This window comes from Gobius niger (genome assembly GCF_951799975.1).
Source record: "Gobius niger genome assembly, chromosome: 18".
In the NCBI taxonomy this organism is placed as follows: Eukaryota; Metazoa; Chordata; class Actinopteri; order Gobiiformes; family Gobiidae; genus Gobius; species Gobius niger.
The window spans coordinates 17,173,697-17,192,477 of NC_136869.1; the positions used below are offsets into that span (position 1 = coordinate 17,173,697).

General features: G+C 42.3%; 1 protein-coding gene across 1 annotated transcript; it reads left to right on the top strand.

Annotated features, from left to right (window-relative positions):
• Positions 1-294: 294 nt before the first annotated feature.
• Positions 295-18,648, top strand: zbtb47b (zinc finger and BTB domain containing 47b). Its single transcript, XM_079575728.1, has 6 exons — positions 295-508; positions 11,989-13,299; positions 13,922-14,069; positions 14,833-14,948; positions 15,064-15,208; positions 15,283-18,648. Exons 1-6 carry the CDS (start codon positions 506-508, stop codon positions 15,681-15,683), a joined length of 2,124 nt encoding a protein of 707 aa, XP_079431854.1. The 5' UTR covers positions 295-505; the 3' UTR covers positions 15,684-18,648.
• Positions 18,649-18,781: the final 133 nt, after the last annotated feature.

Here is an 18,781-nt window from a genome sequence, read left to right on the forward strand (position 1 = left end):
CTGTAAATATAGGCCTACACATTCATAAGTAACTATTTGAGACCAAAATAAATTGATGTGAACCCCCTGACCTCCGCATCTGTCTTCTCTCTGACGTCAGTCGCGCAAAAGCGCGCTCTTTGCGGAGTTGCGCACCAGTATGCGCCACATAGGTTTATGCCCTTCCCCCTGTACCATAACCTCAGACAAAAATAATAAAAGAGTCTAATACAGCATAAATGAAGCACTCCTGTATCACAGCGCTGCTTTTGAGAACAGTGTCTCTTTAAAACGTCTGACAAAAAGCCCATATGATCCCCGAGCTCCAATCACCTATTCCTCCCGCAAAAGCAGCCTCTGCATTTTTGTCTGTCTGAATGCTACAGTAGCTCGGGAGGAAAAAAGATTGGGATAAAGCACAAACTGGGAAATGTGACAAGCCTACGGACAATTTCATGGCGAAGCGAAAACTGCTGCGAATGGAGTTATTCTGGGACTCCTGTGAGCCTCGAAACGCTGGATCAAAATGGTAGGCTACAGTGGAGCTGCATTTTTGTTTATTTTTGTGTTGCTTCTTGGTCTCTGGCAAAATGACAGTTTTTGCCAGGCCGATCAAAGTTAATATATTTTGATGTTTTTTGCCTCTGCCTGTCATGTGTGTGCTCCTGTGTCCTTTGCGGGTGAAGTTTGCAACTTGTCGACATTGCACAAGTTGGAAATTGAAGCTGCTCAAAGAATGCACAGCTACAATGGCAACATTGATGAAGAGAAGGAGTTAAATTCTTTCATATCGAGGCAATTCTGCTCTGCACAGGTCATGATGCATGCATGTGTTACGGCCACCTTGCACAGGACATCTTAGGACAATTTGGTGGCTTTGACATTCACGCGCAGACATGCCTTCACCAACAGACGCTTTTAGTCGATGCACACGGAAACTTCATGCATTCAGATCTTTGTTGAGAAGTTGCATAAAAAGTAATTTGGGCCAGTTGACTACACTTGTGTTGTGATCTGATGTAGTAGTGGCACAACAGCAGCCAGACAGTGGCCGGTCCGTGCTGTCTCCAGGGTCATTTTAGGATGCGTCGTTAGGAGCGTGGAGGCTGACGCAGTGATGGAGTAATCCCGGCGCACGTTCACATCTGGAGGCTCGGGTTAATATCTGGGTCAGGTCAGCTGTTGGTGACAGGACAGACACTTGTGTTTTTGCTTTTTCATGCTTAGTTTGTAAAAAAAAAAAAAAAAAAAAAGTAATCTTTGAGAAATATGATGCATATTAATAGCAAAAACAGCAGAGCCACCACTGCCAAGGCACTATCGTCCTCTTGCAATAGTGCTCACATCTGGATCCATGTAGTCCTGTCCCAGGGCAGCCATCTGCAACTTGGTCAGTTTTGGAACTTATCATATAAGAGGTAATTATGGGTTAACAATAGTTTAATATCCTGACAAAGGTTTTACAGTCTATTACAAAACCTTGGTAATGGACCGACCATTCCCCGTTGGGACAGTCTAACTTCATTGTCTCCTCTGTTCTCATGGCGCTGTGAGTTTTTACGTAACTCTCTATTCGGGACATTCCTTTTGCCCACTCCGCTCCTGTCTTTTAGGCTCCACTGTCTGAACTCCTTTATTCTCATGACAAGCGCAGTCATTGCACCGTGGAGCCAGGGCAACCGCAAACTCCAGTCGACATCTAAACTCTACTGTAGGTGCTGCTAATTTATGCTCCAGAGATTAAGAGCACTGGACAAGACACTGGAAGGTCAATCTCCCTGCCATGTAAGACACATTTTGTTCATGTTGTATCAAGTTTGGCTGAGAGTTTTTTATTTGATATATTTGAAATTGAGGCAATCATTTACTTTATCTGCACTTAATTCAACTCTGTGGCATGGTTCCTTTTTAATAGACTTAGAACTTCTTTATCAAAGGACTTACCACCTCTTTTCTCCAGCAAATCCCCTGATACGACAGTTTCTGTTTTTGTAAGGATATCAAGAGGATATTAAAATGAATTTATCATGGGACCAACGCCTGTCCTTTGAGGACAAATAGAACTTTTTATTTCTGAACATGCTAAAAGAAAAGCCACAGCGAAGTAGGGATGCAAAGGTATCCAAATCAATCAGTAATATATTCACTTATTGTCTTTATATTGTATAATTTTTCCTTTAGTGAGTGCATATATAGTATTGTATGCACCACTACCATGATATTAAGAAAAATAAATTGAAAAAAAAAAAAAGTATGTGTTTTAGCAAGCAATAATTACTTTATCAACTTTTCGTTCAAATAAATAACAGATAAACTATATATTTTTGGGCTAGATATTTATCGTTTATCGTTTTATCATACATTTATTAGCATTCCTATTTATTCTTTGTAAAACTTTATGGCTGAGAGTTGACAGTATCAAGCATCGTTAGAGTCAGTAATAATATCGTTTATCGATATTTTCAATTATTGCGATACTGTCCTGCCTCAATATATCGAACTTCAAATTTGTCATCGTGACAGGCCTAGCCATAGGAGCTTTTACTTAAATTCAATCACAGATGCAGCACGGTAGTGTAGTGGTTAGCCTCACAGCTGGAAGGTCCCAGGTTCCACCTGGACGGGGCCTTTCTGTGTGGAGTTTGCATGTTCTCCCCGTGTCTGTGTAGGTTTCCTCGTGGTACTCCGGTTTCCCCTACCACTAAAAACATGTATAATAGGCCAGGATGAATGAGAGTAAACATGCGAGTGTGAATGTGGGACAACGGATGAAAATTCGCCCAGATGCGCTGTCCCAACCAAAAATAAATAAATAAATAAATACGTCACTCAAATGCGGGAGACTCTCTCAAATTCTGTATTAGAACAAACTTTTACCTCTCTCAACTGTAAATAACAGAGTTTAGCGTTTCGCCTGATGTGTTGTATCTCAATCTTCATTGTAATTCTGTTTTTTTTATGTTTTTATCCTTGTTAAGCAGCAATGTTTGTTTTGTTACGGACAAACCATGCTCTCCCTGTTAATCAAGCCCATAGAAGCTACATGTCTTTAATAGAAAAGGCTTGTATTCCAGCTGACCAGGCTAATCTTACAATAGAAAATGTTGTGACAGCCCACGATATTACTGAGACCTGTAACAGTTATTGTTACTTGTTAAGTGATTAGGGTACGGTCATTATTTTATTAATTGTAATTATTTTATTTGACCAACTTTTTTCAAGAATCGAAGTGAATCAAAATGATTTTTAAAAGACTCTTCTATTGTTCACATAACAATCCATTACCAGATTCAATCACACTGATTGTTGCTGTGCAGCTATAGAAGATGCAGCTCTCTGTTCTACATGACCTTCTCATACAACCTCACCTGCCTCAGCCATGAGTACACACACACACACACGCACACGCACATGCACACACACACACACACACACACACACACACACACACACACACACACACACACACACACACACACACACACACACACACACACACACACACACACACACACAAACCCGCACAGACACACAATATGGAAAGATGCAGTGATAAGAGCCTCTTTAGAGTCTTGTGTTGACTCTTTGTGTGAAGCAATGAAAGGGAGATATCAGTGTTACAGCCGCTGTAATACCTCTGTACTGTGGGCGCACCTGCTCTCAGTGTGTAGCCATGTACTTGTCTGTGATTTAAGGGACTGGAGCTTGTTTTTGACCCGATCCTATTGGGAGATTTTTGTCTATATTGTGTTAAAAAAAAGTGACTCAGTTTTTCATTTATTTTTCACCACAGTCTATAGCAAAAGAACGCTCTTTGACTACACTGTGTCTGTGACTGTTAAAGGCAGATATTATGCATTACAGGACAATTTTGGTTTTCGGTTTTATAGGTTGGTTCAAGAATGTCTGGGCAACAGTTGTCAACACCCTCCTGAAAGTTTGTTGGGACAAGATGCTTTATTTTCTTAATTATTGCCCCAGTGTTGGACATAGATGGAATATTTCTTGCGTTCATGTTTGCTTGTGTGAAGTTAAAGGGGAGCACATTACAGTGGCTCACATTATTTTCGACTTTTAATTGCGTTTGTATTGTGTCTGCCACTTTTTTGTAATGAGAGCTAAAACATCCTGGACAGTGTAGCCTTTTTTAGTTTATATATAAAGACCTGCCAGTCTTAGTGGAGGGCACAGAAGGTTGCCCTGTGTGCTCACCGTATGTGTATGTGTGAGAAGAGATGCCAGCAGCGCCACAGGGCCCTCTTATGGCCAGCCCTCCTGACTCAGCACTCTCGCTCTCAGCTCATTGGCCCAGACACAGACTTCCTGGCAGGGCTTCAGTGCGGACGCTGTAACCTCACAAACCTCGCATCTCTGCTCGGTCCTGTCTCCACTCCTCTAGGCGGCTCCTTTAATTATCTCACCCATCTCAGCTCTATACTCGGCCGCTTGATGCCTTCTTTTAATATTGAGTGGACTGTTACTTGCATGTGCTCTCCAGTAGTAGCACTGTCAGTGAGATATAGCAAATTAATATACACTACTTCAGTCGTCTAAAGCAATCATGTAGCTCTTGTCAAATCCATGCACGCCTTTAGCAAACACATTCACCGGAAAGAATATGTCAACACTATTACCTGCATGTCCTCCCCATTAGCTACATTATATATTCATTGCTTGATAATGACATGTCTCATCAATTTAGCAGGGTTTCAGCCAGATGCCCTTCCTGCACCCTTTCTGTAGCTGCACAAACTGACCCACTGCATTGGCCCACCAAGTATCATGGTCTCTGCAAATTTCTTCACCCTACTTTTAGAATTGGCTTCGGCTTGTCACCTAAGGCATGGACATATAGGAGAAAGATTGTGCGAACATCACAAAAATGTGTGGGATTTTGTGAAGGGAATGGGGTAGCGGAAAGAACATATTTGTATTTGTGGTCAATAAATATAGCTGAAAGTACGGTCTTTATTAATTGCTGCTTGAGGTGGTTTATTGCGTTAATCGGCTGAAGGGAACAATGTAATCAGCCCCAGCAGTGGAACGAAGGAGCAATATAACTCACGGCATTGTTTGTGGCAATTTACTCCTTCCTACCTCACTTCCCTGATTTGTTTTTACATACTACCCGACTGGAGTTTGAAGTACATATGGTCGAGAATAGTGAATGCGAGATAGAGGTACTTTGATATCTGCTACTGTATGCTTTCAAAAGTTGTAAGAACTTCTTGTTATTATTTGCCTGATCTCTGATGACTACGCCCACGCCAGTCTGGGTCACATGTTGCGGCAGTTTAGCGTCTATCTAATCCCATCACCAAATATGAGGTGCAGTAACTGTGATCCTAATGCCATCATTATCTGATAGACCTAATGTCTCTGCAAACCGCGCCGCGCCTGTGGCAGTAATGTCCTACCTCTGCCATTGTGCCCCAACCTCTTTAGTAACCATTGATTTTCCTTTTGCATTTTTATATCATAGTTCCGTTGTAATGGCCCCTGGGCCTGTAAAATGGCTCTTTACTCCATGCCAGTGACACTAACACTGTTAGGCTTTGACCCTTCTACTAATTTATGGTGCTATAAAAACACACTTCTATTGACTTATCTGTGCTTATCTGGAATAGCACTGACTTACATATTGCACCCCCACACTATATTTTTTCTATTTGGTTAATTAATTTATTCGTTCATTTAGTAGGGATGTTAATGAACATACGTGGGACTCATGCATGTAATCTGCCACACCAGATTGTAACCTTGGACTAATTTCCATCCGTTGTCCCACACTCACACTAATCCTGGCCTATTGTACATGTTTTTAGTGGTAGAGGTAGTACCTGGAGGAAACCTACGCAGACACGGGGAGCACCTGCAAACTCCAAACAGAAAGGCCCCACCCGGGGATCGAACCTGTGATTTTCTTGCTGTGAAGGACTAACCGCTGTGCCACCGGGCCGCCCATTAAAAGCATTTAATCATTTATTTATTTACTGATCCTGCATGGTTGGACATAGCACCACTTTCTCGCAATAGTAAAATCTGAAAATACAACTCAGACTACTGTTACACTAATGTGTGTGCAGGATGTGAGTGCCTCGGTGTTCGTGTGATGTGCTTCTTGCAACTCAAGGTCAGGGCCGGGCTATGAGCTGATTGGATTTAGCGCAGGGAGCAGGAGGGAGGGAGACTGCAGACAGAAGAAGAAATACTCCAGCCGGCACAAACACTAGAGAGGCCAGAGACGTTGGCACACTGCACTGTACAGCTTCTACTGCCTTGACAAACAGCTGCCATATAGTAGTTTAGATACAAGTGCTTTGATTAAACCGCTGTCCTGTGTCCATCTCAGGAGGAGTGTAGTGGGCCAGCAGAGGGCAGCGCATCACTCATTACCCTGATGACTTTTTAATGGCTGTCTGATTGGTCTCAGTGAGAAATGACATGCCCTTGTCCTGGTTTGTCTTCTTCTGTTTTTTTTAGTGGTGCATTAAAATAATGTTAATAAAACTTTATAATAAGGCATAACTAAGCCCGAGCTAGTCATGAAGGATGAACTAGTTATGAAAGTGGAGTAAGTAAGTAATGGTTAATAAAGTTTAGTATGGATTTTTTTCTACAGCTTTTTTAAGGAATTACTTATTAGAATATATTTTGTGAGCTACTGACTTACTAATAGGGATCGACTTATCGTATGATAATGAAAGATGAACTATTTGTTCTTGGGATCACTACTAGCAGTTTTCCTCATATTTCTATGGAGTGCTTTCATTTTCACTGAAGTCAATCGAGTGCAAAATTTGTTTCCACTTGTGTGTTATTTAAAATGTGGTTAGGTACATTTAGAACTGAGGTATATTGTCATTGTTGTGCTTTAGAGTTAGTTTTGATGGCACAAAATGGTTTATCGAGGCATTTTCTGCCTCAATATATCGAACTTCAGATTTTGTTATCGTGACAGGCCTACTTACGAATGCTTAACAACTCTCTTTACCATTTACAACCACTTGCGAACTTTCTAATAAATAAATAATGAAGTTCTAACTTTTCTAATAAAGACTTACTAAAAACTTAGTTATGATTTATAGTTATATGATTTCTATCTCATTTACAAAGCTGTTCATTAAAAAGACAGAATTGACTTGTGACTTATTCATGCTTTATAGGCATACCTTATTTAAAAAAAAAAAAAAAACTTGTGTTAGTACGTAGTAAGGACCTGCCATGGTTATTTGTACCTTAGGGATCAGAATTTCATGCTACACCCCTGATAATTGGATCCAAATGTACATTTGTCTCGACAGGTTTCATATGTTATTACAAATCTTGTGTAAAGTATTCTTAGTGCTGCTGTCCGTCTCTCATACACAAGGATGACTCCGATGTAAAAGGTGAGGATGATGGGGTGTGACACTTTGCTGCCCAGTCTCCTTCCTTCAGTGTCTTTCACATCAGACCCCTGCTGCTGCTGCTGCTGCTGCTGCTGCTGCTGCTGATGCTGCTGATGCTGCTGCTGCTGCTATATAAACCCCAGCGCTGTGTGAGATCTCTGCAGTGCATATGGTGGTCGTAACACTGTCCACAGCTTTATCCAGTTTGATATTATTATTGTCACTCACTTTTAAGATGCAGCAACAGCTATAACCTGGAATCTTTCACAGTGTGGCTTTAAGATAATGTTTGAGAGAGATGAAAATTGTAATGGGGGGCATATTTTTTGCTATAGTATCACACAAGAAGATTAAAATCAACTAAAATTGGCACCAAGAGCAACCCAGACTTAATGAGCATGTGGCACCAGCCGAGGTGTTTGTGTGTCGTAAAAGTCAAACATAAAGGTGGTGATGTAAGAGGACATTGAGTTCAGTCTGAGCCGCGGAGGCAGACAGGGAGAGCTCTGCCCCCCCACCCGCTGCGCTCCCCTCCTGGGACAGCCTCCTGCCTGTGCCCCCCCAATACACACGTACACACACGCACCAGATATATTGATGTGGCCATGACTCGGTGTGCCGCATGTGACATTGGCTCATGCTAATGCTCACTGGTCAGCACACAAACAAGACAGTCAAGGCTGACCGGCTGCAGCCCCGCATGCTCATGAATCTGGTCCGCAACAGTGAGGGGGAAACCATTATGTAGGAATAAAGGCTTACAAACAGAAGTCATGCATTGGTGAATAGAATACAAACAAAATAGACCTGGACTTAATCACTACTAAACCGCTGTCATTTTTTTTCTGACCTGACCCTTTGTCCAGACTAAGCTCCATTCTTCTTTCAATCCGTGGCACTATCCTAGACTCACCACCTGAGTCTAGTTTCTTTATTATACCACAGTTATCACTTTTAGCAATGGGATTGTGACATGGAAATGTGCAAACTATACGGTAAACCTACACATCTTTGAGGAACTGTGCATTGTCCCTTTAACTTCAGTTTTAGCTTGGTCAGGTTGGATGTGACTCTTCAAGTGAGTAATTTATTCACTAATAAGCCCCCAACACATTACAGTGAAGACAGTAGCTCCTAAAATGGCACGTCTACAAAAGCTTGCTGTTAACTAAAGCTGCCTAGTGACGGAGAAGTAGACTTTACAAAGTAGTAAATCCACATAGAGCTCTGTGCAATAGGTGTGGGAGAGAAAAGGCATTTTCACTCAGGGAACTTTGTGAACCCAGATCTGGCTTGATTCCTGGAGTCAGGCCTGTGTCTGCTTGATTCTCTAATAAAAACTGATAGTTCCTCAAGTTGAATAACTACATCCACGTAGATCATCACAACAAGGCTATGCAACTGAGTAAAGTATAAGCATGTTTCACAACTTTAGGGGAGCAATACTGTTGTGGCAATGTAAACAGCAACAACAACAGGGGTCTCCAACAGGCGGCCCAGATGATTCAATCCAGCCCACGACTTGTGGAGCACAAATTCCTGAGTATGTAAAAAAAGGCAAGGCAAGGCAACTTTATTTATACCGCACATTTTGTACACAAGGCAACTCAATGCGCCTTGAGTAAGTCTCTAGAAAAAGTAAGTCTCTCACCCATTCCTGTGCGGAGTTATGGATTTTAAAGGAAATGACCAGAATGCTCAGTGTTATTCCACTGTTACTCCAGCCACTAAGCTTAAAGGGACTATACGGAGTTTAAAAATACAATTACAAAAAAAACAAAATTACAAATATGTATTTCCCCCCCTTCATGTTCCAGCCATGTCCTAATGTGTAGAATGAGCCCAGACCTGTTCACCACAACTGCCTCTAAAATCCTGCAGTCACTCAGAAAGTTGCTACTTCGTGTCCGAATTGCCGTCATGCACGAGCTTAATATAGAAGGTGCAGTTACACGTATGACCTGTGGTGGCAGTAGTGAGTATAAAATGGAAACTTGCATCCAGCCCCTTTAAAAGAATTCCACATGTGTCCAGCAGAGGGCACAGACATAAGAGATCAGAATATAAACAACACATTATAGCCACGTGGTAAATGATCAGTCTGCCCCAGGGCGGCTGTGGCTACAATAGTAGCTTGCCACCACCAAGTCGTGAATAATTGTTACAGTGTAGCAGAAACTTGTGACACTGGCTTGTAAAGTGCAATACAATCGTGAGCCGTTTTTATGAGGCTACAGTCAGTGCTCATTATTATTCATTTATGGAAAAAAGTTTCCTCAAAAGAATTTTCTCATTTAAAACATATTTTACTGGAGATTTTGTTTATGGACCCCAGCAATACACTCCGGTTATTTTTAACCCCCCAGGGAAATTTACTTGGAGACCCCTGAAGTTAGTTCACTGTAAATAGAAATGCCTTATAATCAGATGCACAGCCTTCTCCTTGAAAAAAACATCAAGTATGGGGCCTTAACTTTATATGTTGAAGATTTGTCAAGAGAACCTCCAATATGTCGGTTCTTATGCGACGTTCTTAGTCCTCATTTTCAGTATCATCGTCAGAACATGGAACTAGATGATATAAACTTTTCTTTTCATTAGACTGTCCCTTTAGGCTAGCAATGCTGCAATTATCTTTCACATTATGCTTTTTCCTGGAAAGTGTGGATCAGTGTGACATTAAGCGTGGGTAGAAGAATCCCATTACACACGGTTGTATAGTGAGCCGTCACCTTTCAGCCTGGCAAAATCTGACATTTAATTAAAGTGCCTTTCGGGGCTAATTAGTATCTTCAACTCAATGTAGCCTTCCATTTATTCTTATTAAGACACCAATAAAGGACGTGGGAAGCAAAAAGTCCCTGTTTAAATGACGCGTCTCTACGTCAGTAATGCACCTTGCTGGTTTGTCTCGGTCAGGTCAGATATGAATTATGGATCGAGACACCTGACTGAGAAACCAGGCCCCCTCCGTGACATTTCCAGAAATAATAGCAAAGGTGAAGAGGATAATGATATCAGTTTTGTCGGCTTCTGTTGCACGCCCCGGTGTTATCTCTATTCGCCTGAAGACTCTTGTTTTGTCATTCAGTGATGTGTTTGCCAATGCGTCTCTTCTGTATTGACATTTAATCCTTGTCTTGTTATGACGGCTTTGTTGCTGTATATCTCTACAGTTTCTCCACAAATGGCCTGGATATTCAAGTGGCTGTTGACGGTTCCCCTGATACTGTTCGCAAGCTCTATGCTTTGGCTTGTATTATAAATCAATTTCAGCCAAAGTTTTGAAAAGCCACTGCAGTGACTCTGTGCTCGTCTTGCCTTGCTCCATAAGAAGAGGCTGCAGCTCTTATCTCTAAAGGATCATAACTTCCAGTCTGCAACTTAAACTCGATCTGATTAGGGCTGTAACATTTTGCCCTTGGCCCGCGTCGTGTCTATAGCCCGGCGCATGGAGAGATAACTCGATCTTCTCCGGCTTCACAGTTCAATTTAGCAGCTCCAAACGATGAATAAATCTATAACAAACCAACATATTTTCAAGGTTGTGGCCTGAAAGTGCTTTGTATTTTGAACAATTAGCATCCTTTCTCATGTTATCCACGCCGCCATTTCCTGTATAAATGCCCTAATTGTGATTGTCCCCAGCATAATGAATTATTAATTGACTTGCTTTACCCTTTCTGTAATAGGAGTGACCCTTCCATGGCATGTAATTAAAAAAGGCTCTTGCTGGAAAGGCACCTATCAATACTGCTACCTTTAAGCTACACCCAGAAAGATAACTTCTACTATTTATTAAGAGGGCTACTCCGAATTTATTGTGTATGCTTGGCTTAATTATTTCTCTGTTTTGCCTCGAGCATAAATTGGCCGCTCCCCTGGGACAGTGTTGCGTGTGGGTGTGCAGAGGGAGGCAGCTAATGGACACGACATGGCGCTGAATACCAATAGTGCGAAAGCGTTCGTGTATGTGCGCACTTGTGTTGTGTGCCCCCTAACATCCCGTCTGGATCGAAACCCTGCCCTTCCTGCTCTAAAATAAACCCACCTTGGGAAGTCGAGGATCTGTGGAAGGTCCTTGGGTTTACATGTAGGCTAAGTGTAAAACTGCAGAGATTAACACTAACTCTGGAGATAACAGAGGAATAACATAACAAGTAACATGCATAAAGGAGCAGCATTTTCTTTTGATTGTTATTCCAACTTTTGGTAGATTATTTGCTGGTTGAGTGGCTTTCTCTGTCTCACAACAACAAGAAGGCCTCAGAGTTTGCCTGCGTGGAGCATGTTTTCCTCATATGTCAGTGCTTGTAATTTGGTCACTCTTTCCCCATCAACCTAAAACATGCTCAGTAGACTTATCCCCTATCTATCCCCTCGATAATACTGACAATACTTGGAAATAGGTCCCGGAGCTTTTACACTGACCTGAGGCACTGGTCAAAGGCTGGGTCAAATGCAAAGGACAAATTTCCCTTCAATAAATGAATAGATAGAATGAAAATGACTTTAGTTTGACATGAAAGAACTGAAGCTAAACAAAACACAATGCATCTAATTTATTGTTACTTTCACTTCCCATGTAACCGCAGAATGTGTCTTTGTTTTGCTGCAGCTCATAGTGGAGAAGACCACAGACTTCCCGTCGGCTGAGTTCTCGCTGGTGGAGGATGTGGCTCTGCACTTCACCTGTTTGATGGACAGGCTGAACGAGCAGCGCCTCTTCCAGCCCCACCTGTGTGACGTCGACATCGTCCTGGTTCGGCAGCACAGAACCTTCCCCGCCCACAAGGGGGTGCTGGCCGCCTACAGCCCCTTCTTCCACTCTCTGTTCGCCCAGAGCAAACAACTGCGCCGCGTGGATTTGTCGCTGGATGCCCTGACGTCGCAGGGCCTTCAGCAGATCCTCAACTTCATCTACACTTCCAAGCTGCTAGTGAGTGGGCGCACTGTCCGGGACGTGCTCAACGCCGCCACCCTCCTGCAGATGAGTGACATCGCAGCCTCCTGTCGGGACCTCATCAGCAGCCACTCGCTCAGAAGCATCTGTGCTGAAATGGCCAGTCAGGACGGTCCCAGCGGCGGCGACCCGGCGGCTACGGCGATGACCCCAGGCCAGCTCTACCGCAACATCAAGCAGGAGTCAGAGCTCGCCCGGGTGTTTACGCACGAGGGTAGCAGCCCGTTTTCCGTGAGAGTGGAAGACGCTGGGAAATCGCAGTTAAAGCAGTACTACCGAGAGGAGGAAGGCTCGGGAGGCGGGGTCAATGTGGGTGGTGCAGAGTGTAAGGAGGAGGAGTCAAAAACGTCAGAAGGCCACACTTCTTTTAACAGAGATCAGATCATTGTAGAAGTGAACCTCAACAATCAGACGCTAAATGTTTCCAAAGGATCTAAGGGTAAAACGGCAAGTGCGGAGACTGCAGTGTTTGGTCGCTGCCATGGAAACAACACCGATTTAAACAATGAGCAAGATAACGATGAGGAGGAGCTGAAAAGTGCGGAGATGTTGGCGCAAAGCAGCGAGGAACCAGAGGACTCAGACGATGAAGATGAGGAAGAAAACACACTCAACATTCCAGGGTTGGAGCAGGCGGCCATATTGGATCGACCCCGCCATGGCACCAGGAGGTTGGCCACAACCTCCCTGAGGCAGACCTTAGCCGAAGCCACACGGGCCAACCAGTGTCAGAGTGGGACCAGGGTGTTAGAGGCGGAGGGAGCGGGGCAGAAGGTGAGGCTCGAGGAGAAACAGCACTTCTCATGTAAAAAGTGTCCCAGAGTCTTCAATAACCGCTGGTATCTGGAGAAGCACATGAACGTCACTCACAACCGCATGCAGATCTGCAACCACTGCGGCAAGCGCTTCCTGATGGAGAGCGAGCTGCTGCTGCACCAACAGACGGACTGTGAGAAGAGCATACAGGTGGGTGCAGCTCCAATGCCCATTGTTAGGTGCAATTTTATGTGCATTTTTTACAATTTTCCCCCTTTCGCTGTTTTTGTGTTTTTGCACTTGGTACTTTTGTTCTAAGTTTTTTCCCAAGTGGTTTTTGATTGGGTGCCTGGAGACTATAAATAGGCCACTCTCTGCTCTGTTTGGCTCCGCCCAGCCACGCCCTGCACACCTGGGCTCTGCTGCATAGTGCAGGCCACAACATGGCAGCTCAGTTTTTTTGGGTTAGTTTATGTTTCTGTTTTGACCTGGTGACACCGGCTGCCCTCTTCTCTTTCTTTGAGTAAGGTGTAGTTGGGGTTTTTGGGGCTTTTTGTTCTGTTTGCTCGGTTCACCAGGTCCACCTTTCTGTTCGTACTTTGGGTTTTTGGACACACAAGTTGTTTTTCTTTTTTTAAATTAAAATAAATATAAACATATTTTTTTAACCTTATGTCTCTGATGTACACTATATATGTTTGTCCTTTTAAACACTAAAGAAACATGGTCCAATTAGAAACTACCGTCAACCAATATTAGGATCATCTACAGTGTGAACTATGTAAATGATATGTTGTGTAGTATTAATGTGTTTTCATCTCTTTCTCCTAAGTGTGTGACATGTGGAAAGGCCTTTAAGAAGCTGTGGTCACTGCACGAGCACAACAAGATTGTTCACGGTTACGCTGAGAAGAAGTTCTCCTGCGAAATCTGTGAGAAGAAGTTCTACACCATGGCTCATGTGCGAAAACACATGGTCGGTGAGTGTCTGTGCACAGTCACTCCGGACTTACAGCGGGTGTGGCTTTCCTTTTCCATTTAGAGATAAGCATCTGACTTCTAGTGATGGGGGAATAATGAGTACTTTTACTGATCTTATTAACTTATTGCAAGCCTTTTTAATAGACTTCGGGATAGAATCTTATAAATTCACTGTTACCATGGAGATCTGCCATGTTTCTGGTTATTACGTTATTGTTCGCATAAAAGCGTTTGAAGTCTACAGTGTGTTAGATTTGCTTATCCGCAGTGACCCGGCAGCCATTAATTTCTCCACTTTTTATTCTGTTTTTATCCAATGCTTGTCTATGGACAATGTTGCCCTGCACCAGAAAGATCTACATGATAACAGTAAATTAAACAGTCTATTCCGAACTCTGTTTCGCAGTGTGCACACTGTTGTTGTGTCCTTGGGCAAGACACTGCACCCACCATGCCTTCAGTGCCTGTGTACATTGGTGTGTGAATGAGAGTGTGAATGGATGAGTGGTTTCTTGATGTAAAAGACCTTTCAATATCTAATGAAGGTGGATATATAATTAGACGATTTACCATTTGAGAATCAACATGATCAATTAAGTAAACAAGCATCTTATGGGCACTGGTAATTACAGTGAACATTTTGTCAGAAGTAGCAGCAACTAATAATTCAAGTTACTGCAGTTACTATGAAACATATTTGTTGTTTCTTTGACTTAATAACTCTTCTGTATGAGTATTGTGTGTTTTGTGTGTTTTGTGCAGCTCACACCAAGGACATGCCGTTCACCTGTGAGACATGTGGGAAGTCGTTCAAGCGCAGCATGTCGCTGAAGGTGCACTCTCTGCAGCACTCCGGAGAGAAGCCCTTCAAGTGTGAGGTCAGAGCCCCTTTTGCACAGCAGCATTTCATCTAAATAAGACACACTAGTATTCACGGGGGAAAAGGTATCTGCATATCTAACTGCAGGAAAACTATTTGTGAATGTCTTTCAGAACTGCAGTGAGCGCTTCCAGTACAAGTACCAGCTGCGCTCTCACATGAGCATCCACATCGGACACAAGCAGTTCATGTGTCAGTGGTGCGGCAAAGACTTCAACATGAAACAGTACTTTGACGAGCACATGAAGACTCACACTGGTATGTGGCAGCATTCTTGTGATTTTTGGCCAAATAAAGTTTCAAATTAACGCTTGACTCTTTCCATGTTGCAGGTGAGAAGCCGTACATCTGTGAGATCTGTGGGAAGAGCTTCACGAGTCGTCCCAACATGAAGCGCCACAGACGGACCCACACAGGGGAGAAGCCGTACCCCTGTGAGGTGTGTGGCCAGAGGTTCCGTTTCTCCAACATGCTCAAGGCCCACAGAGAAAAGTGCTTCCGGGTCAGCGCCCCACTGGCCCCACCAGCCCCACCAGCTGACGGTCAGCCTACCTCCACACCTGCCACGGACGCCTCCAGTCAGCTCCAACTAGTGGCCACATCAATAACTACACCTGCGAACCAGCACCCAATGTCCCTGCCCCTGCTGCACTCCATGGTGGGCCTTCCTCCAAGCCCTCAGCTCCCCGCACCTCCGCCGCTGTTCTCTGGTAGGATGAATTCAAGCAATTAACTCCTATTGTAGCATTGGAAAGCACTTTCTTTCTCCTCAAGACGACAACACCAAGGCCTCAGATAAAAACACACACCTACTACAGTCTGATTTTTTTCTACTTTGTGAATACATTGGGAACCTCAGATTTCACTTGGACTTTAATTGTTGCACCTCTCTTTTTGGATTAGTTTTCCTTGGGATATTCCAACAAGATCTATTTACAATCTTGCACAATGGATTGATTGTAGCAACTTATAAAGTGCAAAGACACTATTCCGAGTCAACTTCTTTGAGAAAATTTATTTTGGATTTTATTTCTGCCGAGATGTAGCCAGATGTGACCAGCAATAACCAAATGCTGATTTTGTTGTCTTCAGTAACCAAATCCTGTTAGCTCCTCTTAACCTGTTTTAGTTAGCTAGTTAGGTATTGTTATATAGCATTTATAATCAGCCCTCGCACCTTACATTTAACTCTTGTGATATATTATATGTACTCCTGCTTGTCTTCATTTTTATATGTGTGACTTATGTAAATGTTACATTGAAAGGGATGTCAGAGGGAGTGCAATGTGTGTTCATACTGGATATAGATCCAATGCTTGGGTTTCCTGAAGTGGAGAAGAACGTTATTGTCTCATGTTTTGCTTACATTAAGCAACATGTTGCGTTGTGATGTATTGGCACTTTTCTGTGTAAACTCCCCTGTACTCTCACCTACGATATATTGTAGGGTTGATTAAGTGCTAACAGCAAACCTAAAAGTAACCAGTAGTGACAAACTCAATCAAAGTACTCGACGTAGTTCAGCAGAAATATTAGTTTAGGGACTCACAAACCTGCTGAATTAACTGTGCACAATTTATATTTGTGTTCTCTATAATGTGAAATGTATTTGATGCCTGAGTCTTTGTCATAACATTTGGCTTTGAAGAGCTTGCTCTTTAGTTTTAGCTGTGATAGTCATCCAAACATTTGCCCTATATGCACTTTCACTATCATTAGACTCTATACTGAGCATATAAAGCAGTAGCGTTGGTGTTTAATCTGACACCATAAATAAAGTACTTGGTGTTTTGGTCAAGATGTTACCCAATATTTCTGCCCTAAAATGACGGGGGGCACTTTAGCAGAGTTTATTGTGGCGTTGCATTACCCTGTAAATACAGTGTGATTCTTCCTCATGTTTACATGGAGCAGTTGAATGTGCCCTGTGTTTATTGACTGGTACAACCAGATAAAGGGAGACTTTGGTCTCTGTGAAGGGTTTTTAGATTTCTTTCAGCATTAAGCACCTTAAAGTTAAGTCTTAGACTACTTTTGTTAATGCTTCAACTGCCATTGTTATGTTGGGCCTTAGGAGATGTTGCTATGGTAGATATTATAATAGATGACGTTGTGTGAGACACAATTTTATATTATTTGCGGTTTTGTACTTTGTCCAGTCCTAGACTGGGCCTTACCTAGACTTTCTAGGTCACAAATTGTGGAATTGTTGCTCTCTAGTGGTAACTCGGCAAATGGCTGCCAGAAGATGAAAAAGGCACAAAGCAGATGGATTGCAGCACTATCCCAATAGCCAAAGCAGTTCTGCTGTTAAAGATAATAATGCCTTATATTTGAAAGAAAGTGAATGTGTCACGATCAATGTTGATGAGAAGTTTCTAAGTACTATTGATTTATGCACTTTAAATTTGGCTGCACTGTCACCTATTTTGCAGATAAATGCACATTTAAAATGATCCAAACCAAATTGGTCTCTAGATTGTGTTGTTTTACATTTGATGTTTAGGTGAAATTAAAGATGAAGAGTGAGTCGTGTGTTGTGTCCCAGAATAAGAGTTTGTGGTGAACAGAGAGGTGTCAATAACAGATAAACACTGTGGCTTTGGTTCTGGATGTTGTGGTTTGGACAAACTCAATGTGTGAGAATTGACAGAAAACTGTCAAAAGTCTGTTGCAAATTAATCTGGTTTAAAAAACAAATAACACTTTATTTTACGTTGCCGATACGGTTGTAAATTAGCTTAGAATGAACAAAACAATGTTCTAAGTTAATTACTAAAACAAAACCGTATGTCCGTACACTAAAGCACATAACAAAGATTGCGCCATAATTATTAGTTTGTAAAAAATATACTGATAACATTTCAAGTAAAGTGTCAGTGAATTCATCATCAAAGTAACAGGAAGTGAACTAAAGAGTGTTTAGGGAAATATGACATGTACTATTTGTTAAGAGGAGGATCCACTTAGACATTTTTACCTTTTTCACAGCTTTTATATCGCTGTGAGATCTTTGTGATGAATCACAAATATCGTGTTTAGTTTTACAGTTAGCTGCTGCTCCACATTGTACAGATTTAACCGGGAGCTGTTGGACATTTTTCTGGTTTGCTAGTTTTCAATGTTCATTTTCACATCTCCTTGGTTTGAAGTTCAAACCTGGATTAGAGGTTATGTTATGTTATGTTATTGAGCCTGTTCTGTGGAGTGTTTTGTGCAGCAGAGTGAATGTTGGTCTACTCTACATTTACTAATGGTGAAATGCAGAAGAGTGGAATTTTAGTTCAACTGAGCTCTTTGAAAGACATTTAAAGCAGTTTTGGTGCAACATCCTGATCTGGTTTCCGACCATAAGTATATACAGTATTTTTGATGAATATGACACAAGATAATATGAGTAAAAGATAGACATATGTATCAGAGTGATCCATGCGCGCCTGTTGATGCCCATGTTCTGACTGTTCGGCTGTGATAAAGGGTTTGTCATGTAGCAAACACATGTCGTGGTTCCTCTGATGTACAGACCCTGTGTTAGCAGTAGTATAATACTCTTCCCATGCAAGTAAAGGACTATAGTGTCTAGAGGTGCTAATAACATTAGATTGTTATTCTGTCTTTATCTGTACGAATGACTAGTGTTTCCTGTCTAACACGGCAGACCATACTAAAACCATTTCAATATTAAACAGATACTACTCCCAACCCTGACTGTGTGTGTTTTACTGTGGACCATCCCAAACACACAATGTACGGCTCTGTGTCCATCAATTCAGAGATATTTTAGCCTATTTGGTCTGAATGTGCAGCCACTTTAAGAATAAAAAGAACATT

What these genes read in the sequence shown, in the direction of transcription:
- zbtb47b (XM_079575728.1), top strand. An exon ending in ACTGTGAGAAGAGCATACAG is followed by an intron (nt 13,300 to 13,921) that starts GTGGGTGCAGCT and finishes CTTTCTCCTAAG; the next exon opens with TGTGTGACATGTGGAAAGGC. An exon ending in AGAAGCCCTTCAAGTGTGAG is followed by an intron (nt 14,949 to 15,063) that starts GTCAGAGCCCCT and finishes AATGTCTTTCAG; the next exon opens with AACTGCAGTGAGCGCTTCCA.